The sequence below is a fragment of the Xyrauchen texanus genome, chromosome 17 (assembly GCF_025860055.1).
Source record: "Xyrauchen texanus isolate HMW12.3.18 chromosome 17, RBS_HiC_50CHRs, whole genome shotgun sequence".
Taxonomy (NCBI): domain Eukaryota; kingdom Metazoa; phylum Chordata; class Actinopteri; order Cypriniformes; family Catostomidae; genus Xyrauchen; species Xyrauchen texanus.
The window spans coordinates 19,704,422-19,729,859 of record NC_068292.1 but is presented as its reverse complement, the minus strand read 5'-3'; the positions used below and the strand labels follow the sequence as shown (position 1 = coordinate 19,729,859).

The 25,438-nt window shown below is 41.1% G+C and overlaps 1 protein-coding gene across 4 annotated transcripts in view; it reads left to right on the top strand.

Moving 5' to 3' along the window:
* Positions 1–25,438, top strand: part of LOC127658463 (collagen alpha-1(XIV) chain-like) — a 176,011-nt gene that overhangs the window by 103,712 nt on the left and 46,861 nt on the right. For all 4 annotated transcript variants that reach the window (XM_052147787.1, XM_052147788.1, XM_052147785.1 and 1 more), the window contains 6 exons: positions 2,198–2,341; positions 2,777–2,941; positions 3,736–3,774; positions 7,764–7,902; positions 15,254–15,396; positions 15,494–15,603. In XM_052147787.1, coding sequence (XP_052003747.1) covers positions 2,198–2,341; positions 2,777–2,941; positions 3,736–3,774; positions 7,764–7,902; positions 15,254–15,396; positions 15,494–15,603 — 740 coding nt within the window. The remainder of the gene's footprint in view (positions 1–2,197; positions 2,342–2,776; positions 2,942–3,735; positions 3,775–7,763; positions 7,903–15,253; positions 15,397–15,493; positions 15,604–25,438) is intronic.

Genomic DNA, 25,438 nt, shown 5'->3' with positions numbered 1-25,438 from the left:
AATTATTTTATGTTTTGTTGCAAAGCTTGTGTTGGACTAAAGACTTCTGTTTTGTGACTGTGATTGATTTCTGATGACTCCTGTCATTCCAATTCAACATTGTGTGGAGTGTTGCGAATTCAGTTGAATTACAACTCCAACTTGGAGGGAAATCAATTCTTAAATTCTGAAGTTTGTCCAACCTTGACACTAATTTTCGAAGTTTATCATTGGGCCATTAAAAATGTGGCAATGGCCATAATCTAAGTGTGTCACAGTTTGTTGAAGAAGGACCAAAATGCATATAGGCAAACAATGAGCTTTAATTTTAATAAACAGAAAACATACATAAAAACTCTCTCGATGGAGAAAAAGAAAACAAACAAAACCAGACTAGAATAAATACAAGAAGAACTGAACTGACAGAGAAGGCAGACAGCAACCACGAGCACAAGACAACAGGAGCAAAGGAAACTATCCTGCACAGGGCGTCATACATGGGAAGCTAATTTATGGAGAGAAATTAAACATGTTAACAAGGGTAACGTGAAACATATTAACTAATAATGAGCAGACAATGAGGCGGGGTATGACACAAGACTGTGATACCAGTGAGTCAGTTGAGAGCAAAAGGCATTCGCCAAAACTCACAAACACAAATTAAAATATCAGTCCATGAACACTTTTGATTGATGATGCAGCCATGTTGTCTCACTCCAATGCCGTTGTTGCCATCAACTTGAGGCCACAGTAGGCCAAAGCTCCTATCCCCATCCCAAATCCTTTTGTTCTAATGCGGTTTTAAAAAAAACAACAACTCACACTTCACATAGACAGGAGCCGCAGAAAAGCCAGAAAGAGAAACAAACAGCTTCTGAAATCAGTCAGGCATAGCCACAGGATCCCCTTGTTCAGTTTGCCTTAATATATCGCACACCCTTCCATATTTTATCCAGAGTGCAGCTTTTGTGGGGGGATTATGTCTAATATTTGCTCATCCAGGGGAACCTGAGATGTTACAGAGAGATTAGACATGCAATTTAGAAATGAGAAGCTGATGCCTTGCAGCCACAGTGTTAAGTTGGTGATAATGGTGAAATATTGAAGTGGTGGGTGTGCAACTCGTTAGATCCTACAGTTCAAGCCTGTGGTGACTGGAAAAAAGCGTTTTGAAGATTCTTTTTATCAGGAGTCTGGATTGTCTTGATCAGTGCTAAATACTTAGCACTTTGTGAGCTTAAAAATAGTAATCATTAAGAAAACACTTCTGTGGGGGTATATCACAGACCTAAACCAAAGAGATGGAGAACTTTAACCACCTCAAAGTGTCACGTGACAATTATGCTAACATTAAAGGCATTTTCTCTTCGACGTAAAATGTTTAGATTTTAAAAAGGCAATGACAGGTTGCACAATGTTCATACAAGACAAATGTAACACAACATAATTGTATATCATTCTAATGTAATATAAGGCGATTTAATAAAACATGTAGATAAGAAATAGTTCACCCCCCAAACCAATTGTGTCATGATTTATTTTTGTCATGCCGAATCCATGTGACTTTCTTTTTCATGTGAAACACAAAAAGAGAGTTTTAATAAATATAGCGGTCCATCTTTTCAATGCAATGCAGTTGATATTGACTCACTTCAAAAACTGCACTGGACCCAAAAGTATTATAAAACTAGTCAATGAGACTTGTGCATTATATAAAAAAAGAACATTTAGGATCTTATGCCTTCAGAAGACATGGAATATGCCACACAAATCACATAGACTACTTTTATGGGGGCATTTTCACTTGGTTCGTTCATGTGTTTTTACTGATCGAATTGCCATCCAATTAAATTATAACATACCATTTATACTTGGCCTTATCAGTGTATCTACACCAAACAAATATAAATCCAATCTTTAATTCCAGCACTATATGCAAATAAAACAGATTTCTGCACCACGCATGTGATCTGCGAATGTAGCCGCTGTGTATTTTTTCTCCTCTGGACTTGTCGAAGGTAAGATGCAGGTCTTACCTCTGCAGGTACATCCATGAAGATTCAAAATATGTCTCTCTGTCAAACACAAACCATACTGTCAGGATGCTTTAGTTTCTGAAAAATCCATCACTTTTTGGGCTATCCAGGGTCCTTGAAGCTGCATAAATCCTGCTCATGTCATGAGGGAATAACAGCTAATTTTATGACTCTTGATTAAGGCCGAGCCATTAAGCATGTTAAGGAGGCCATCTTTACTGAGGATGCTGGTGTAAGGAGGGGAATTCCTAAAGTGCTGGTGGTGCTCACAGACGGACGGTCACAGGATGATGTCAATAAGATCTCCAAGGAGATGCAGATGGAGGGTGAGTGGGATTTTCATTGGCTTTTTTTTTTGTTTTCTTTTACAGAGTGGTGTGCAAAATTCTAGCTTTCCAACATTCTACATATTAAATGAATAGTTCAACCAAAAATGTACCAACCCTCTTGTGAGAATGACAGACAATGAGAGTGAATAGTAACTAAGCCGGTCATTCTGCTTAACATCTCCGTTTGTGTTCCACCAAAGAAAGACAGCGTTTGAGATAACATGAGAGTGATCAAATGATGACACAGTTTTAATTTAGGGTGAACTATACCTTTAAGTCATTTTCATTAGTACAGTATGACTTCAGCGATGAGTGTTTTATAAATATCAGTGTTTGAAACATCCACTGTCTAAGTGTTTTGGTTGTTTTATCATGTAAAAATTGTTATTTAGAATAATATGTTAAACATGATCTTTTCTTGTTACTCTGTAGGCTACATAATCTTTGCCATTGGCTTTGCCGATGCTGACTATGGGGAGCTGGTGAACATTGCCAGCAAACCTAGCGAGAGACATGTGTTCTTTGTAGACGATTTGGATGCTTTCAAGAAAATTGAAGAACAGCTCATAACTTTTGTCTGTGAGGCTGCGACTGCCAGTACGTCCCATTGACAATCCACAAGAACATCTGCTAGAAATGCACTGTGAATTGTTCTACAGTACTTGCCATATATGTGGTGTTATACTTAAAAGTCATTTAGATTAGACTGAGACATTCATTTCCTGAAATCAGTGATTCCTATCATGTTTACTTGATGGCAGGGGCAGGTGGGAAATGGTGCACATAATTTACGGTTAAATCTCAAAATGTCCAAACCCTTGAGTCTCCAGTCATGTCTGGTAAAAAAGGTCTAAATTATTAAGACTAAATGAATGAAGGTTTTACAGGCTTGTTTATGCTTAGAATCAACCTTAAAATAACCAAGTTATATTGGTTCGTTGCAAGCCAAACATAAACATTATTTGTTGAGTTATACATGCCTGTATTAAAAGTAAAGGAAATATAATTTTTGGATGGTAAATTATATTTACCATCCAAAAATAATTTTAAACATTTACAGATGTTGAATATTACAGTGCTGTGGACTTGGGTTTTTAATGGCAATTTTTTCTTAAAAAAACAAATGGGTCAAATCATGTTTCTTTTTCTTTTGTGAATTCAGTGTAAATACTTTTGGTACTAAGAAGTATTGTCAGTTCTTTCTCCTTATGTTCTCTGAAATCAGTCATCAATTGTGCCTCAGTTCTGCCTCTTCTTTTGAATAATGGACTTAAAATTGTATTGGAAATACATGATGTAAACTAGCATTACTGTATGTAACATATCATTTCCAAAATTCTTTTTTTCTTCGAGAAATTATAGGTTTTGTACTTTGTTCTTTTTTTCTACAGCTTGCCCCTCTGTGTTAATGAGTGGGAACACTTTAGCCGGTAAGACAATAAAACATGCTCTTCATTCACAGTAACCCTCACAGAACACACATTGCCTTTAAACAGGATAGGATCAGAGGATTTATTCAAAGAAGTAAGCCTATTCATTCCACTGTCAGTGTTTAACAATGCCTTTTTTTATTTAAGAGCATGTTTAGGGTCATGTTATACTACATCATCATCATCAGACACAACATGATTTGGGTAGTTTGATGTACTGTAGTTCTCTGGGGAAAGAAAACAAAACCATGTTTCACTCCTGTTCACACATCAATGAGGAAGTCATTCATAGAATTCGCTACTCTTCCACATTTTATCATTGCGATATTCTTAATTTCCTAAACCTTTTAATTTTGTTGTACCGGTACACAATTCACAGCTGCAGGAAAAAGAATGCAACCCCTTAATCGTTGACAGGAGGTTGAATGTTTTGTCTGCTGAAATCAATCTATGCTTTCTGAATTTCCAATGCCCCCAGTGGCTGAAGCTGGAACTACATTCATACCTGATGGAGGGAACGAGATGTTGTGTCGATGTAGTGACATTAGGGGTCACTCTTGAGAGCCCTGAACACCTCCCATTCTTTAGGAAAAGGCCTATGAGAATTGCCGAGTGGAATTTGCATGCCACTCCAACGGACATACAGGTATAAAAGGAGCTGGAATGCCCTCTCCATTCAGGTATTGTGCCAAGGAGCCGAGACAAGATCACTGCTAGTACAGTGTTGTGGCAAGAGGGACACAATCCATCAGGGAACGGAGGTTATGGCAGTAACCATGACATTCCCCTTCTGTCACTCATTCAACGTTGTGTCGATGTAGTTACACTAAGGTTCCCTATAGAAAAACGTCACAACAGCTGAACCGTGTTACGTGAACTTCTGATGCAGGTGCAAGCAGGCTCCTGCGTGCATAATAACAAGTGCATCAGACTGCACGTAACCTTCCCCAACATCCCAAAAGACGTCATGTAGTTCCCCACATCCCTGATGGTTGGAAGCAACGTAACTAGCATGGGATCAGGCCGCACCAGCCTTGGCCTATTCTCTCTATGTTTTCTCTTCACAGAGTATTAGATTCGACTGGAGCCATCTAACACTATCATACGGGGAAGGTATTCTTTTATTTTCCTATTCTTTCTGGGGGAAAAGACCCTGCAGAGACCACATCCTGCACATAAGGGGAGGTCAGCATGTGGCAATACGACACATGGGCTAAGCAGCCGCACATGGAAGAGGTGCGGAGGTAGGTCCCACCACGAAAGGGGGGTAACTCTACAAACACAATGACTGGGACAGAGAGAGCTCTGCACAAGGGAGACGTAGGCCGCTGACCGTACCGCGGAATATAAATCACAGGGGTTACCGGAGTAATCGGCACCTGTGGAGCATCTATCCCAGTACAGGGCATATTAGACTCCACCGTCAAGTTCGCGAACCATAGGGCTAGGGAGGAATAACATCCAGGGTCCATGACTTCGTGAACTCAACTGGGGGATAAAAGCACACGTTTTCGCCTCAGGGGAGGGGAAAGTCCCTATACACAAGCGATACACCCGGCCAGCTGTTCCATATTACTGAACTCTACCGGTTAATACCTGAAAGAACACGGGACGAAACTGGCTCAAACCGGAGATTGTAAAATCTTGCGAAGGTATTGGGTGTTGCCCAGCCCGCTGCTCTTCAGATGTCTGGTAGAAAGGTGCCATTGGCCAGTGCCCACAAGGACACCACACTCCTTGTAGAGTGTGCTAGAACCCGCAAGGGATTCTGGGTCTGGTAGGCCAATGCAATGGCGTCCATGATCCAGTGGACAACCCTCTGTTTAGAGACAGCGTTCCCTTTCAGGGGAGGGAAGCCCTTGGCGAGCAGACGGGGTTCGGGATCTTAGACGTGAGGTGGGCTGGTCTCATTTTGGGACCGGACGTGAGCAAACGAGCATGCTGGGGAATGGGAGGTCCACAGGGAATTACCCGGCGAGACCGTGCCCATTGAACTCCCCACATCACCTCCAGCTCCAGCTGGGCCGGCCTCAAACCCTTGGGTAGAAGGCGCAGCGTGGGGGGTGGCTAGACTGGCTTTCCAATGGAAGATGGAAAGCCGTGACCGCAATGTTGCCATGGTCATATTCTTGCAATGAAAACATGAGCCATCCACAAATGCTGCCTCAGTTTGATCGCTGCCCAGACACGCGAGACAGTCGGAAGCGGAGAGATAATGACCACATCCAGGAATCACACAAAGACGGAAAGATGTTCAACGTCAATGTGTGTGCTCTAATAGAGAAAATATATTCTTTAGCAGGAATATACACTCTTTTATCCAACAGCATACGCTTCTTAAGAGGTGAAGAGAAAAGCCATTGTATTCAGCTCGCTGATAGTACAACCGCTCGGCTCCGAAGAAAAAATCTGAATGGAGTGGGCATTCCAGCTCCTTTTATACCCATATATCCGGGGGAGTGGCATGCAAATTCCACTCACCAATTCTCATTGGTGTTCGGAGCTCTCAAGAGCGACCCCTAGTTTCACTACATCAACACAATGTCGAGTGAGTGACTGAAGGGGAACAGCATTTTTTTTTACTTCTTTGCAAATGTTGGATCTCACTATCTTGAAATCAAAAGAGATGTGACGTCAAAGTTACAGTGTGCCATTTTTTCAGTGTATGAACAGGCACAGAATGGTAGTTCTTTCACAGAATTCAGTGCATTGCGTCCGACTTTACTGTATGTGAAAAAATTGGGACTAACAAGCCAATTTCCTTTATAATCATATTGAAATGTACCATTGCATTTAGCATAAAATGGACAATTTTGTTTTTGATCTTCAGTAAATATACAACAAAAATAACAGTCAAACACAATCTGTTTAAACAAGTAAGACACAAATGTTTTCTTGTCTTTATTGAACACACAATTTAAATGTTCACTGTGCAGAGTGGAAAAGTGTGAATCTCTTAAACTACTCCTGAAGTACCTTGAAAAACACAGTTTTCTTTAGTCTATGATGTATTTCCTACTGAATTGTGGCAGGACTTGATGTGCAGCCCTTGCCATTTACATAAACAGTCAAAAAGATTTAGTTTACATCACACACACACCTGATGTTTATCATGCCAGAAATAGCCGGTGTTCAGTCGGGGAATCAATCTGCCAAAGACTACGTGTTTCCTCAAGTCCAAGTCCTGCTTTGACGTGTCCCATTCAGTAATAATCATCCCTATGCCCTATTCCCTTTAAAGACAATTAGCCTCCACTGTGAGACCTTCAGATGGCTGAAAGGTGATAACTGTCATTTAAAACTACATTTTTAAGTCATTCTTATTGGAAAATTAGTTTGGAACAACACTACAGCATAGATCGTGCACACCTCGAAGTGCCCTGCGAAGTCATGATCAGCGCCATTAGAACACAGACAGACACGCTGACCAGATTTAGGAGTTGTGGATGTTGAAGAGAGATATTGCAGATTTAAAATGCTTATATTTTCTGAAAATGAATTTTTTAAATGTTTAGAAGGACACTAGCTTATAGATGGCCTAGCAGATTTCTTTAACTAATAATTTCTCCAAAAGTGAACTAGAGTCAGGAATCACCTAATTGCAGTCCAATCAATGAGAAGAGACTGGAGGTGTCAGAGCTGGCATGCCTTATAAATACACTCATTCATTTTGAGTTTGCTATTCATACATTTTCCTTTTTTTAACTATGTCTTAAACAAAATACTTTTTCACATATCCGGCAACTGTTCAAAAAGTGGATACATACAGCTGTATGAGTTATTTCAACTTGATCCAACCCTTGACACCAACGAAAACAACTTTTGGTGTAACTAAAGTAATGATGTCAGGCTGATTCTGTCATAATAAACAATATTTTGACTTTAATAAAGCCAGTCAATTCAGATGTCACCACATGAAACATTTTTTAATTACCTGACAAAACAATTGAACAGTGTAGATAAGTGTCATTAAATTATCACCCTTGCAGGCTTCCGAATGATGGAGATGTTTGGTTTGGTTGAAAAGCGCTACAGCAGTGTGCAAGGTGTCTCAATGGAGCCTGGAACCTTCAACAGCTTCCCCTGTTACAGGCTACACAAGGACGCATTCATCTCCCAGCCTACCAGGTGTGTTTAGTAGCACATATATGTATGTTAGAAAGCATGCCACCACACTCAATTGAAAAGGTCTGAAAGGAGAGAAATGCTCAATAGCTGCAACATGTCACCTGTCAAATCAGAGACATGATATAGATAAAACTTTATCAAGTCAAGTCATTTTAATTTGTATAGCGCTTTTCACAACACACATAATTTCAAAGCAGCTTTACAGAAATTCATATTTTTACAGAAAATGAAACTGTAATATCTATAAAGTCATCATTGTAAATTGTGTATAAATATAAATATGGAGTGGTGGTGGCGTAGTGGGCTAAAGCACTGAACTGGTAGCAGAAGGTTGTCTGTGCTCAGAGGATGTGCAGACCACCTGGCAGATGAAGTCTTCAGTGTCCTGCCTCAACGACTACCGTCCTGTCGCACTCACACCCATCATCATGAAGTGCTTTGAGAGGCTCGTCATGAGGCACATTAAGACGCAGCTGCCCCCCTCACTAGACCCAGTGCAGTTTGCGTATCGTGGATGTAAATCCATCCTGGATTAACTGCAGAAGTTCACATAGATGCATTGTCCTTTGTTAGTTGGCTGATGAAGGCTTTTGTTGGCAATTAATTGATAGTCTATGTATTCCATTTCAAGAGTGTAGTCCATCAATAAACAAAGGTGATGCTGGCAGAGATCAATGAGTTGCATCGCAGTTCATCCAGCAGGTCATTTTGGTGAGGTTTGGTGGGGTCCATCCTAAATCCAAGGTTTAGGCAGTGGCATATTAAGTATCCGATGTCTTACAGTTGGAGTTGACATCAGTTTATCCTCTGAAGTCCATCATAAAAGACTGAAGTGATGTCTGGCTAGCACCAGCTGTAGTTTGTCGCCATCACTCAGCGACTCGTAGCAGTGGAGTCCGACACCAACTTGGAATGGAGCTGGATCTGGCCAGTTCTGGTAATTTTGAGATATGAATCCTGAGGTTGAGACAGGGAAACAAATAGAATAATATTAGCATAGATGCCATTCAATTTATTGTAGAGTTCCCCGTCTGTTGCTCATTTCGACATTGTGTCGAAGAGAATGCCACCACCTGACGGGATCGGCCGGTGCTCCCCTCCAGGGCCTGTAGGATGATGTCATCACTGACCTCCAAAGCCTAAAGCGCCGCCGGACAGGCTGCTTCAGCCTTGCATGCCATGGCCCTCCTGCAATTCCACCAGGCCAAGGCACTTAAAGATCTGCACTTGTTGTGTAGCAGGAACTGCGCTCAGTGACCGACCTCGCCCTCAGGGCCACAAAGGTCACAACGCGGACACTCGGGAAGGCGATGGCCACCCTCGTGTTTCAGGAATGACATCTGTGGCTGAACCTGGTCGAGATGCAGGAACGTGGACAAGCACACTTCCTCAACGCCATTGTCTCCCAGATCGGTCTCTTCGGCGACACCGTTGAAGACTTTGCCCAGAAGTTCTTGCGAGTTTTCAACCAGGCCTTGCACAAACTCCCGTTCAAAATGCTCACGCAAAGACACATCTTAACTTGCGTCCAGCATCTAGATTGGTTCGCAGCGGTAGACCTGAAGGACGCGTACTTCCACGTCTCAATCTTGCTTCGACATCGACCCTTTCTATGGTTTGCGTTCGACGGCCAGGCATATCCATACAAGGTCTTCCCCTTCGGTATGTCCCTGTCCCCTCGCGTCTTTATGAAGGTCGCAGAGGCAGCCCTTGCTCTGCTTCGGGAAGCAGGCATTTGCATACTCAACTACCTCGATGACTGGCTCATCCTGGCTCACTCCCAAGAGTTACTGCGCGTCCACAGGGACCAGGTGCTCAGGCAGCTCAGCCGCTTAGGGTTTCAGGTCAACTGGGAAAAGAGCAAGCTCTCCCCGGTTCAGAGCATCTCTTTTCTCGGCATGGAGTTAGACTCAGTCTCAATGATAGCGTGCCTCACCAACGAACACGCGCAGTCAGTGCTGGAATGCCTCATCTTGTTCAGGCCAGGCACGGCGTCTCCAGGCATGTGGGAATTCCCCGATCAGACCCACTACATGTACTCAAATTAATCTGTACTGGAATAGGTGCTCCTAGACAAGTCCCCGTGTGGACTTGTCCCCCTGCGTGTATTTTCCGCGGTACGGTCCCCTTGCGAGTGGACCCGCGTCTCCCTTGGGCAGTCCTCACTGCCCCCGGTCACCGTGTTTGTAGCAACTCCTCCCTCCCAATGAGGTAGGATCTACCACCGCGCCGTTCTCCACATGCGACCTAGAATCCATGTGATGTATTCCACCACTGTTTACCTCCCCTGGGTAGGTGTGGTCTCCGCAGGGACTTTCCCCTCTGAAAGAATATGAATTTGGAAAGAACGCCTTCCCCAATGCGTGTGATAGCGTTAAGATGGCCGCAGCCGCTTTAACTCTATGCGAGAAACATATAGAGAGAAAAGGCGTGGCTGGCATGGCTTGCTGTCATGCTTGGCACGTTGCATTTTTTCCCACCATATCGGGGTGTAGGGAACCAGAAGGTTATGATGATCTTATGGGGCATTGGTGAAGGGTACGTACAGTCTGACACGGCCTGTCGTTTTGACACGCAACTGCCTGCTCGCACCTGTGTCAGCAGCACGCATACATGGTTCAGCGCATGGTTTGATTAAAATTGGACCCTTAGTGTCACTTCTTCGAAGTTGAAGTTAACAGACGCATTTCCCTCCCTTTATACCCGTATGTCCGGGGGCGGGACATGCAAATTCTGTGTATCAATTTCTCATTGGCCTTTTCTCAAGTTCAGAGATGCGCAAGGCTCTCAAGAGAGACCCCTAGTGTCGCTTCTTCGACACAACGTCTCGTTCCCTCCATCAGGGAACGGAGGTTACAACAGTAACCTAGACGTTATAGATTATGAGAAATGTTTCTGGTTCCAGCAGACCTAACTAAAGCAGCCTAATTGTGAGTTGATGGATGAATTAGATGTATGTCTGGCTAAATAGATGAGTTTTTAGTCTAAACTTAAACTGAGTGAGTGTGTCTGCATCCTGAAACAGTGTTAGGGAGACTATTCCATAGTTTTGGAGCCAAATAGTAAAAGAATCGACCTCCTTTTGTGGATTTTGATATTCTAGGAACTATTAACCGGCCAGAATTTTGTGATCGTAATGAACGTTATGGAATGTAACATGGTAGACCATTCAAAACTTTCTATGTAGTTAACAGACTTTTAAAATGAATATGAAATTGTACAGGTAGCCAATGTAACAACGATCAAATTGGGCTGAGATGATCATATTTCTTAGTTCTAGTCAGCACTCTGGCAGCTGCCTTTTGAACCAATTGAATTTGTTTATTTATTGAATTTGCAGTTCATCCTACAGTTAAACATTACAATAATCTAGTCTTGAGGTCATGAATGCATGAATTCCTTTTTCAGCATCTGCAACAGAGAGCATGTGTCTTAACTTAGCAATATTTCTGCAGTGGAAGAATGCTGTTCTACAAACATTGGAAATTTGGTTTTCAAAAGACAGATTGGAATCAAATATAACACCTAAGTTCTTCCACATGTGCTTCACTCTTCGGCTCGTCTTTATCCCATTCAGGGCCGACCATGTGTCCTCGTGGCATGGCCCTGTCCTCCTCCTCATCACACTACCATTTTAAAGTTTCTTGGGACATGTCCTAAGGATAGCAAGGAGTTAATAATATTAAGAAGAGATTCTGCAATTACAGAGAATGCCTCTTTTAAGAGCTTAGTTGGTATTGGATCTAACATATATGCTGTGGCTTTTGATTTTTTTTATACATTTTGTTAGCTCTTCATGATCTATGACAGAAAAGGATTGAAGCTGCTCATGAGGAAATTTATGAGACACTGTTTTCTGAGGTGCTCTGACAGATTGCTTAATTCCATTATGTCCATAATTGTTTATAATCAAATCGAGGAGAAGTGTTTTTAGTGAGTAGGAGCAGATTAGCCCCTGGATTACACACAAAGATCAGGCATCTGTGCCTGCTCCCTCCTAATACTTCCTAACATTTGATGATATTAAGATTAGGCTACACTTTCCTACTGTGAAAGTGGCACAAAGAGAATCACACCAGAGAAAAGGAATGGCATTCTAAAAAGATGTTTAAGCCATTAGAGTTACAAAATGTGCAAATAAATTGTGTTTAAAAGCAATCACAAAACTAGCCCTTATTTTGGTACTAACAGCAGTTCCTACTCCCATCCCTAAACAATGAGACCGGAGTATATTTGTATATATATATATATATATATATACAAGCAGTGCTGGCATAAATTTGTCCATGTGCTCAAACACTTGTCATCCATCTTTTTCTTCTCCACTAGTGGCGGCTGGTTTAAATACACAATTTTCGCACCTTTGCTAATTGGAACAAACCATTATTTTAAATAAAATTAACCCTCGCCTCCCTATTCTTAAATACAAAATCTTTGAATAAATACATAAGAATGAGATAAAATGAGAGATAATGAGTTTTTATTAAAACATTTTGAGCCACTCTTTAATCTTTTATTGCCACCTGGTGAAAGTTTCCATGCTCTTCTGGAATTAGAAGATCTTGTAAAATAATTTCCAAAATGGCTAACTTCATATTTTGATGTACTCATCTTTTTATGTGAAATCTTTATTTGATAAAGTAAAATTGACAATAATGTTTATCTTGTTACTGATAGTTAAAAAATGTGTATTTATTTGATTCAAGCAACATGTGGTTCAAATTTAATTATTTTATAGAAAAGTAGGTTTAAACAGGATTAAAAAATATATAATTTTCTAACTATTATTTCAAATAGGCTTTTGTACCATATACAGCCGTATTGCGCCCTCCTTTATACCCGTATGTCCAGGGGAGGGGCATGCAAATTCTGTTCGACAGTTTTTCATTGGCCTTTTCTCAAGTTCAGAGGCAACCGAGGCTCTCAAGAGAGACCCCTAGTGTCACTACAATTGACACAATGTTGAGTGAGTGACAGAATGGGAACTACTCTATTTGTTAAATTCATAAATTTTTTAAGTGTTTGAAGAAGTTAAAATATTTCATAATTTAATATGGTCCCTTTAAATATGTGCATTTTATATGCATAATTTGTAACACTGAGTTTACATGAGTCAAGTCAAGTCAAGTGTTTTTTATTACCGTTCAACTATATACAGTTAGTACAGTACACAGCGAAACGAGACAACGTTCCTCCAGGACCGTGGTGCTACATAAATCAACATAGGACAAACACAGAACCACATGAGACTACACAGACTAAATAACATTTCTACATAAAGTGCACGTGCAAACGTGGACAGGACAGTACAATAAATGACAAAAAGGAACAGGACAATAGGCACAGTAATAGATAGTGCAGCGCCGACCAGTACACATTTGTAATTGAGTAGTGTAAAAAGATGACACTTTCTCAAATGCTAAATATAAACATAACATACTATGAAATAGTGTTCTATGGACATAGCAGTTATTGAGGTAGCAGCCAGGTATAACGTGACAATGAATTAAAGTGCAACTCTGGACAGGTGCAAAAGTTGGATGGTGTACAGTGTGTGTGTCAGTCCAATCCCTGAGTATTGAGGAGTCTGATGGCTTGGGGGAAGAAGCTGTTACACAGTCTGGCCTTGAGGGCCCGAATGCTTCGGTACCTCTTGCCAGACGGCAGGAGGGAGAAGAGTTTGTGTGAGGGGTGTGTGGGGTCATCCACAATGCTGGTTGCTTTGCGGATGCAGCGTTTTATGTAAATGTCTTTGATGGAGGGAAGAGAAACCCCGATGACTTCTCAGCTGTCCTCACTATCCTCTACAGGGCTTTGCGGTCCGAAACGGTTTATGTCCCAAACCAGGCAGTGATGCAGCTGCTCAGGATGCTCTCAATAGTCCCTCTATAGAATGTAGTGAGGATGGGGGGTGGGAGATTTGCTTTTCTCAGCCTTCGAAGAAAGTGCTGCTGGGCTTTCTTGGTGATAGAGCTGGTGTTTAGGGACCAGGTGAGGTTCTCCGCCAGGTGAACACCAAGGAATTTGGTGCTCTTGATGATCTCCACAAAGGAGCCATCGCTGTTCAGCATAGAGTGGTCACTCTGTACTCTCCTAAAGTCAACAACCATCTCTTTTGTTTTGTCGACACTCAGGGACAGGTTGTTGCCACTGCACCTCCTCTCTGTATGCTGACTCGTCGTTCTTGCTGATGAGACCCACCACGGTCGTGTCATCGGCAAACTTGATGATGTGGTTCGAGATGTGCATTGCTGCACAGCCGGGAGTCAGCAGAGTGAACAGCAGTGGACTGAGCACACAGCCCTGGGTGGCCCCAGTGCTCAGTGTGGTAGTGGTGGAGATGCTGTTCCCGATCTAGACTGACTGAGGTCTCCCAAGTTTCAGCATGTGGGTCTCTACTGTAAATCTTGCAAACCAAAGCGTCACTTTAAATTGCACTCAGATGGCTAGGAATCACTGCAACACTGTTATTATGATAATCTCAGTGGTGATTATGATAATAGCCAATGCAAATGCAGCAAGAAGGCAGCAAAAAGGCAGCATTCTGGAAACAGTTCACATTTATTAATTTGTAAAAAGTGCCTGAATCTCCATCTTTCTGGCAGTGCTGTTTTAAAAATATGGCAATTGTCAACCGTAATCAATTGACTGTTATCCATGTAAATGTCAAGAGTTTATTTGTTTATTCTATATCTATATTGTTTATCTTTATAGGGGGTCAGTAGCAGTTTACATAATGTATTATGTAAAAATGAAACGTAATATAAGTGTATGACTGCACATCAGCAGTGATTATTTTGATGTCTTTGCAATGTAATCATCATAATGTATGTACATCCATATGGTAATAGACACATTTTATCATAGGCCAAGCTTCAGAGGTTCCCTGCTCCACATCTATCAAGAGGTTCTTGGCCTGAAATATTTTGAAGACCACTGCTTTAAGACATTTATATTCATATGCCTCCCAAATTAAGGTCTAATGGCCTTTTTACAACACGTCCGATGCATCTAAATGGCAAGAGAGTATAAATGATTCACAAAGATTTTTTTGCAAAAAAACTATTCACACCAATTCGAATGCCAAATTTCCATAATTCTCCGAAAAAAGTTTGGACCAAATGACCTAGCCTCTAAATAAAAATCAACAGACTGTTGGAATACAGTATTTTGTATTTAGGAATACTTTCACTACTTGCAATACAATTGTTTTTTTGGGGTTTTTTTGCAGGACATTTTGTGTTCATTTTTAGTAAATAGGTGTTTAAGATATAAAAAAGCACAGCTCTTGGTGGTCTTCTTTGGTATGTCCCAACAATATTTACTGTATATGTGTGATTCATGTTCATAGGTATCTACATCCTGAAGGCCTTCCATCTGACTACACGATAACGGTGCTCTTCCGCATACTGCCTGAAACTCCTCAGGAGCCTTTTGCATTGTGGGAAATACTTGACAAAAACAATCAGCCACTGATTGGCATTATCCTGGACAGTAAGGATTACACTTTTTGCTTTTTCAATAGTAACTACAAATATTTGCTCAAAAGATGTAAAGACTAACTTGAGTCTATTTTGTTGTCTATCTTAAGATGGAGGGAAAACATTAACCTTCTTCAGTCACGACTACAAGGGAGATTTTCAAACGGTGGCTTTTGAAGAAACCGAAATTAAAAAAATGTTCTATGGCAGTTTCCATAAGGTCAGTCCTTCTTCCAATGTATGGTCCAGCTACAACTGTGATCACAGAAACTATACACTCATTTGTGATGCAGACTTATGGTTGGAAATGTAATTTATTTTCAGGAAAAATCACTTTTTTCTGGATTTTGGAAGCACTTGAGTTACAGTAACCAAAGTCACTGTTAATTCATACTAAATAACTTTCAATGCTGCAGGTTACCAAATAGATCTGAATGTACTTATTTTCCTTTTAAAGATTACCATATTTTCTTTATAGTTGTGTCTTTAAAATTAGAACCACATAATGCTGAATTTTATTGTATAAGAGCCGGAATATGTGAGTGGAGTGTTTTTTTTTTACCATAAACATAATGTAAATGTTTACATTATGTTTGTGCAATTTCAGTACAGTTGTGATGGCGATGAATTAGTGTGATGATAGAATTGTTCAAAATGTTAAGACAAGACATCTGAGAGAAGAGAGTGACGTGTTGCCCATCTGTAGATTTTATTTCCGCAAGTGAAAGGAAAACTTTAAAATTAAAATTTCGAATTAAATTCTGATATGAATGTTTGGCTGTCCACACATTCATGTTCACTCGTCACATTTGTCTGTTATTAATTTTCATGATTGTATTTAATTTTTGATTGTTTCTTTCCAATAATATGCCAATAGTCTATTGACTTGTTTTTAACAAGTGATGAATTCTTGCTGACATGCAATTACATTATGGTTGTTCTTGAGATTGATGAAGTAGTATTGGAGTGAGAGAAAACACAGATGCACAGAACATAAAAAACTATCAAAAAACATCTGATAAGAGCGGTGTGTACTCTGATAAGAGCGGTGTGTTGTGACTCTTTTTCACCTGCTTATGTACTGTTTTAGACTAAATCGTCACAACGGCATGCTTTATTGTCAGATTAAATTTTATGTTTATGTGATGCAGGTTTATGCCCGGTGTACCTCCTTTCTCTCAATAAGAGATGATGCTATGTCATCGAAGTTACTGTAGTCTCCATTAGGGAATTTGTTTTATTATTTTACCTAGGATGTCGGGTCTGGAGTTCTGTCAGTATGAAAATGGCTTTTGATAGTGTTGTCCTGTTAATATTATGTATTCTTTCTTCATATCCATGCTTGTGAAGAATACTCTATCACTTTCTCCCCCTCCAGTAGTTTTGAGATCTTTTCTGGTGGATCTCAATGCTCAGTGTTGGCTGTCTGGTTATAATTCCCCATTCCTGCTAAGTGCCTGACAAGCCATCCACAGCCTTTGATGCAGTGACATTAGTGTGTGTGTGTGTGTGTGTGTGCGTGTATTTATCACTTTGTGGTGACCAAGTGTCCCATAAGTATAGTAAAACCAGACATTTTTGACCTTGTGGGGACATTTTGTCGGTCCCCACGAGGAAAACAGCTTATAAATCATACTAAATTATGTTTTTGAAAAGGTAAATATGCAGAAAGTTTTCTGTGAGGGTTAGGTTTAGGGGATAGAATATATAGTTTGAACAGTATAAAAACCATTATGTCTATGGAAAGTCCCCATAAAACATGGAAACACAACGTGTGTGTGTGTGTGTGAGCGTGTATTTATCACTTTGTGGGGACCAAATGTCCCCATAAGGATAGTAAAACCCGAAATTTTTGACCTTGTGGGGACATTTTGTCTGTCCCCATGAGGAAAACAGCTTATAAATCATACTAAATTATGTTTTTTGAAAATGTAAAAATGCAGAATGTTTTCTGTGAGGGTTAGGTTTAGGGGTAGGGTTAGGTTTAGGGGATAGAATATAAAGTTTGTACTGTATAAAAACCATTATGTCTGTGTGTGTGAGTAAGTATTCTCCTGACATCGCTTATGATGTGTTTGTACAGTAATCCCTCTTGGCAGAGCTCATCAAGTGTAGAGTCTGTGAGTAATACAGATTACTACAGCACTGTCTCCACTCTGGATTCTGAATTAATTGATAAATCAGAGCTTGTTTCATTTAAATGGTGGGAATTGAGAGACTTTCATTGAAAATCTGCACTAAAAAAAACATTCTTAACAAGGGCTGCATTGACAATTTAAGGCTTAATGCACAGTCTTTTGACCATATCCTGCCTGAATATCTTTTTGATTAGACTTTGTCCCGCCTATTTACATTCACTTAAGTACTAATCAACATGTGTTTACCTTAATTATCTGCCAAACCGCACTAGGTTGTCAGTCAGCACTATTTAGTGTTGTTAGAGCTATGAACAGCATCAAACATGCCACTATTTTACTTGCAATTGTTCTTGGAAATGTCAATAAACATTACAAGAATACAATTAATTCTTCAAAGATGACTCCCTACATGACTTAAATGTAAGAATTCCCATGCGTGCATTCATTAGCCTTACGGCATCATTAAAGGTATTTACTCACCCTCATGCCATCCCAGATGTGTGACTTATTTTCCTCTCCAGAACACAAATAAAGATTTTAAGAAGAATATCTCAGTAGGTCCATACAATGCAAGTGAAGGGTGGCAAGAACTTTGAAGCTCCTAGAAGCACATAAATGCAGCACAAAATAAATCCATACGTCATAAACCCATGATTTCAGAAGCGGTTTGATTGGTGTGGGTTAGAATTAGATTAATAATTTAACAGTTAATTCTTAACTGCTTTTTTATCTCCAGTTTTCACATTCTTCTTGTTTTGTTTTTTGACGATTCATATTCTTCGTGCATATCACCACCTTCTGGTCGGGGCTGGTCGGGGCTGGTCAAAGATGGACATTTATAGTAAAAAGGGCTTAAATATTAATTTGTTTCTAGACATAGAGTGTAAATCTATTCAGAATATTCCTGTCCACATTAAGGATTAACTAAAACCTACTTGTTCTTTAACCACTCTTCTTTTCTGGAAATACTAGAGAGGCTCACTTTTGCTATTCATTACACTCCATTTAGCTAATTCTGCACTTGTAATTCAACCAAATGATTATCATTGATGTCCTCCACATTTTGTTCAAATATGTGTGCACAAAATCAGCCGAAGTGTATCATAAAACTTTCTGATAGGCTTACTGGGCTCTCACCCATTTGCATATAGATTTATTCTAATTATTTGAATGTTTGTAGCCTAATGTTTGTCTCCTTTTTGCAAAATGTGTGCTTGACATTTCACTATTGATTGATATCTCTTTCCTCCAGAATAATGTTGTTATATGTGCTCAACTATAAATGAAAATTATGTTTCAGCAGAAAATAATGTCAAAAATACAAGGGGTATCGGATATGAGTGTTTAGACATTGTTTTGGCAGGTCAGATGTCAACATATCGGTATCTGATTTAAAACATAATTTGGAAGTGGCTCAAACTGCATGATTAAAAATATCATGCATTTTTTTTTTTTTTTTTTTACACGTGTGTAAAAAAATCTGATCTGTTTAAGATGTAAGTAACAAAGAAAATACAGCCAAGAAGTTGTGTTTTCCAGCTTCCTGCTGACAAAACAAAAAAGAAAATGTCAGATGTCAGTTGGCTGTTGGCTGTTTTTTTTTTTCGGGCAGTGTTTAGTTTGGAGACCAGCTTGCTGACCGGCTAAGCCTGTTTAGCCAGAACCAACTTAAATGAGCTAAAATCAGAAAACAATGCTGGTTTAAGCTTTTTCAGCAGGATATACATGCTTAAATACCCTGTTAAAATATAAATATATTTATATTATACCTGTTAAGTAAAACTGACTAGATGTAAGGCTTGTTTTCTGAGAAAATAAGTGTTTTTGTCTTACAAACATTGGTAGGGATAGTGACGTGGCAAGGGGAACACAATGTCTCGTTCCTTCCATAGGGGAACGGAGGTTACAACAGTAACCATGACATTCCCCTTCTGTCACTCACTCAACATTGTGTCGATTGTAGTGACACAAGGGGTCCCACTTCAAAACACCATGCACTACCCGTATTACGTGACTGCCGAGCCATGTGTAAGCAGGCTGCTGCGTGCTAGAAGCAGCTGGGTCGGCTGCATGTAACCCTCCCCAACGCCCCCAATGAAAGGTGTCATATACCGCTCTTAGGTTCCCAGCACCCATACGGGAATAGGCGACATGTCTTGTATGGGAGCCAGCCAGCCAGCCAGCCATGCCTTTTCTCTCTCTATGTTTCTCGTCATAGAGTTAAAAAGCAGCTGGGGCTATCTTAACGCTATAGACGCATCGGGGAAGGTGTCCTTTTCCGTTCCTATTCTTTCAGGGGGAAAAGGCCTTGCGGAGGCCACAACCTGCCCAGACTGGGGGGAGGTAACTTGTGGCTAATACACACGGGGGTTGTCAAGCCACCCATGGACATGGTGTGGTGGTAGATCCTGCCTGACAAGGGAGGAGTTGCAACAGAAATGGCGACTGGGGGCAGCGAGGACTGCCCAAGGGAGACATGGGTCCTGCTAGCAGGGTGACCGTATTGCGGAAAATACATAACAGGGAGTTGCCTGAAGCGGGAACTATGCCTGTGCAGCTCAAGCCCAACACGGAGAACTCGACTTGTGGTGGGTCAGGTGGCAAATTCCTCTGCTGAATTCGCCAGCAAGAGGGCTAGGGAGGAAGAGCATCCAGGAAGCGAGAGCTTAGTGGCTAACCTGTGAAAGAAGGCGCACTGGATCAACTTTGTTAAGGGCGCAAGGTGCAAGCGGAACACCCGGTCGGCTGTTCCGTATTACAGACTTCTACTGGCTCGGACCTGAAAAAACACAGGACGAGACCGACTCAACCCTGAGGTTGTAGAACCTAGCAAAGGTGTTGGGTGTTGCCCAGCCCACTGCTCTGCAGATGTCTGCTAGGGAGGTGCCATGGGCCAGTGCCCACGAGGATGCCACACTTCTCGTAGCGTGTGCTCAAACCCACAAGGGGGGGAGGGGGCACGGCCTGGGTGTGATAGGCTAGGGGATAGCATCAACAACCCAATGAGCTAACCTCTGTTTGGAGATGGTGCTCCCTTTCTGCTGTCCGCCAAAGCAGCCAAAGAGCTGCTCAGAGCATCTAGAGCCCAGCTTACGGTCCACATGGATACGCAAAGCACGCACAGGACAAAGCAACAAAGAGGCTGGGTTTGTCTCCTCCAGGGGCAGCTTCACTTGCAGGTTCACGACCTAAACCCTGAAGGGAGTCATAGGAACCTAGGGCACATAGCCCGGTCACAGTTTTAGGATGAGGTGAGCATCTTGCTCAGGGGAATTTGCTAGGGAGGTGCTGTCGTGAGGAGCGTGAACTCCGAGAACCAGGTCCGAGTGGCCAGTAAGGAGCCATTAGGTGACCAGTTCCTCATCCTCCCTGACCTTGCACAGCACCAGTGCAAGAAGGCTCACTGGGGGAATGCATACTTGTGCAGCACCCTGGACCAGCTGTGTGCCAGCGTGTCTGTACTGAGAGGGGCCACCGTTAGGGAATACCAGAGCGGGCAGTGGGAGTTGTCTTGGGAGGCAAAGAGATCTATCAGATGCTACCATGGTGGTGCTGTCTGAACGGATCAAGACGTGCTTTCCCCGAATCAGCGGGAGAGACCTCCGCAGGGCAAGGAGTACAGCCAACAACTCGAGGCAGTTGATGTGTCAACGCCGGTGGGGCCCCATCCAGGAGCCAGTGGCTGCATGCCTGTAGCACACGGTGCCCCAACCCAGTTGAGAGGCTTATGTGGTGACCACGACACACCTGTCCGCAGAAAACAGAGGTCTGTCCAAGGGTTGAAAGTCTGACTGCAGTAAGGGGTGATTAACACACGGTATGTGCCGCAGTGCCATGACCATCTCGGGACTCGAGTCTGAAGCCAGTGCTGAAGCGGTCTCATATGCATCAACCCGAGCGACGCGACCGCGGCCGAGGATGCCATATGCCCCAAGGAGCCTCTGGTACTGTTTTAGAGGAACCACTGTACCTGGCTTGAAGCGAGCGAGGCACCTGAGCACTGACTGCGTGCGCTCAGTTGTGAGGCGCGCTGATATTGAGACTGATATTGAGATAAAACGCTGCCTGCGTGTGTTCGCAGTCCAGGCACACGAGGCAGCTTTTATGACCATCAGAAGTGGAGAGAAATCGACCATATCCAGGAACCACACAGACGCAGAAGGGCATCTTGAAAAGACGCGTCCTGAAGTTCAACGTCTGCTGTGTATTGCTCTTTTAGAGGAAATAAACTATTTTAGGAGGAGAAACACTCTTTCAGGCAATGAAAGCGCTGTAGAAGCGCCCAGGGGCGTGGACTGCACAGCGTGCAGAGAGGAGAAAGCCGCTGAAATGTGACATGCTTATCGCCAGTAGAGGTGAGTGGAACAGTGGTGAACTCAGCTTTGCTGTTGCACAACCGCTTGACTCCGAAGAAAAAATCTGGCTGACATTCGCTCGCCCGCTCCCCTTTATACCCGTATGTCCGGGGCATGCAAATTCTGTCTGCCAACTTGACATTGGCCTTTTCTCAAGTTCAGAGGTACGTGAGGCTCTCAGACGAGACCCCTTGTGTCACTACAATCGACACAATGTCGAGTGACAGAAGGGGAACAAAATACACTTTGCCTATATTAAAGATATATATCGATATCCAAATATCGTATGCAACTCTTATCTGGTGAATATATCATTTTTGAAGATGTTTAGATAATAATTAAAAAAAAAAAAAAGGATACTCGTTTAAAGTGCAGTCGCATTAAGCTTTGTGTGTGCAAAATTACTACAGACAATGCAAACCATGCAGCTTTAAAGTTTTTATATTGAGCCCAGAGGTCAATCTGTGGCATTTTGATCCTCTGTTGGCCAAATGTCTTTCCATCCATCCATCCATCCATCCATCCATCCATCGTCAACCGCTTATCCTGTGTACAGGGTCGCGGGGGGCTGGAGCCTATCCCAGCTAACATTGGGCGAAAGGCGGGGGACACCCTGGACAGGTCGCCAGTCCATCGCAGGGCCAAATGTCTTTCCGCTTTATGAAATCACAGTAAAGAGTTTTTTCCAAATTCTGGTTCACAGCTGAAAATGAAATTTCCTGCATGCATATTTAAATGTAAATGAATGCAGCACAAAGTCTAGTAGTGTGGCCACTCCTTAATGTTATAGTAAATTAAAAAAAAATATTTTGTCATAATTTACTTACCATCATGTTGCTCCATGTTGTTCCATATGATCTTTATTCCATGAAACACAAAAGGAGATGTTTGGCAGAATGTTAGCCTTAGGCACCATTAACTTTAATTGCATCTTTTTTCCATATAATAAAAAGTGAATGCTGCCTGAGGCTATCAGTCCCTAATATTTTATCTAACATCTCCTTTTAGTGTTCCACAGAAAAAGTTATACAGGGGTAAAACGACATGAGTGTGAGTAACTGATGACACTTTTGTAATTTATGAGTGAAAAAACTATATAATTTTTTGGCAGTGTCTATGTTTTGTTGTTTTGTCACTCATATAATCTGCTTTATAGAGTGACACCAAAGCAATCAGCTTTGAGTCAGTGTGGTTTCATTCTGTAGTCGCTAATGAGATTCATATTCAAAACCCTTGTGATTACAATCACAAGAATCAAAAAACTACCAATGGACAAATAAAGCACTGAGTGTTTAAGAGGTGATCGAGGAATTGGAGCTTTTGGCCTCAGCCAAGCCTGGTCTCATGAAAATTATGTGACTGTGGCAACATTTTATGGCAACAAATTAAATTTTCTCCCAAACAGATTATGTTTAAAAAAAAATGTTGTCGAGTTTTAAATCAACAAATCTACCCTAACCATTACACCTAACTGATAGTATCATAAAAAGCAAATGTGAAATGAAACAATTGCTGAATCATGTCATTTTTTGTTGCTTCTATGACACTTTCGGCTCACGAGATGCACATGCTGTTGAGAACTCAGTCTGTAGCATTGCAGGTGCAAAGCTCTACCAGTTGTACAATCTGATTGCATTTGAACAAGCTTATAAATGTAAATGGTTATGCAATGCAAATCTTAACATGTATCACCTTTTCAAGCCAAGTACTATTATCAAAATATTTTGATGTCATAAGATTGCATTGTGTGAGGAACAGGTTGAAAAGGATGTTTGTGAACCGCAAATCTACTCTTTAATTCGTGAATTGTGGGATTGCAAATAAAATAGTTATTTTAGCGCCTCTAGTGTTCATTTCACAAGGAAAATGCAACGATACGTACAACAAGCCCCATAAAAAATATTTTGTACATAGGTATAGTAGCATGTTTATTTGAGACCAGGTTGGATTTTTCTGGTGGATGTTGTAACTACACCATTCTTGGGACAAAAGGCATCTTTCTCCATGGACAGCCTTTCAGAAGGTTCTATGTATCCTGTTTAAATGTTTTTTGCAAAAATATTACATTTTAGTATACTAGGTGTTTTGCCAGTGACCTTTTTTGTTATTTAAAACGAAAAATAGGTTTACATTTTTCATGGTTATTAGCCTTTGATGTTACAGCACATGATAGTCACTTGTGAAGGGTTTGGGACAGTTCGTCACCTTGTGATGCCATTAGCCAATCAGTGCTGTCAGGACTTCATTTTCCTTTCGTTCCAGAGTGATTACTTAGCATTTTTGCTCAGGTGACTGGCTCAAATATCTGGCTTAAGATTTAAGCACCCATGACCAAATGTGTCAGATTTCAAATTGCATAATCATGCGCTGGCTGAGCATCTACTATTGAGATGAATGGCAATGATAATTTATAGCTTTCTTTTTTTCTGTATGTTTCTGTATGAGCATAAAATGGGCCAGAATTATCCAGAGATTGATTAGGAAGGAGATGTGACCAGCAGTGGCTGGGCTGAAATAGGTGTGATGCTGACCTCTCATTCCCCTCTGCCACTCCTGCTTAGCAGAGTAGTCCAGACACACTCATAAACACATTCAGCAGCACTTTCAGGTTAAACACATGGAGTACATGGACCTGTCCTAATCTAAAATGGATGTCACTGGTGCAGCTGTAGCATCTAATTGGCTTTCATTGCAGAAACATCTGCTGCTCAGGTCAGACATGTCATGCACCAATTTTTTGGTGGGCAGTCTTGGTACACTAGGTACATTCTTTTTTTGATAAACTAAGTACAGTTACAACTGAAATTGACAAACATACAACTCAATGCATTTATGTTATATGGGAAAAATATTTTTGACACTTGCTATTGTTTTCCATACAAATTTTATTTCTTTGTTTTATGCAAATCAGTCAATGACGGTGGGTGGATGATGAAACAATTTTCAGCTTAAGCAAATGATCTGCACAAGGTGCTACTCTGTTGGACTGACTAAGGGGCCGTTCACACCGAGCACAGTTTTGCTTCAGCCTGTGCTGTTTTTCAATAGTTTTTCTATGTAAACATGCGTTAGACAATGTATTTGCCAAATTTTGTATTTTTTTTTCAGCAGTAGGGTTAGGGTTTGTGTCTCACACTTGTGTCAAGTTATAAAGAACTACAACTGTTAAAAGTTTGATTTCTGTCACAGCATTTTAGATAAACACTTTTATTTACATACAATAATTGTGCCAATTATCAAACACACATATTATTTATTTATATAATTGTTTGTTGATTGATTGATTGATTAGTTTATTTAAATATTTATTGATTTGTTGATTCATTGATTTCACTGATTGCATTTAAAATCCACTTGGATCAAAAATAAAAGGGGCCACGTGGCCCCTCAGTTTAATTGGGCATGATGCTTCTGGCTCAAAGATTGGGAGGTTATATTTTATATGAAAATCCATATTTGGAGAAACGTGGCCACATCGTCTTATGAACTTTAACAAATTTTGTCTGTCTAAACCTGTTTTTTCTGCTATGATAGAAAAGTTTAACGTGTGTTTGTTTATTGT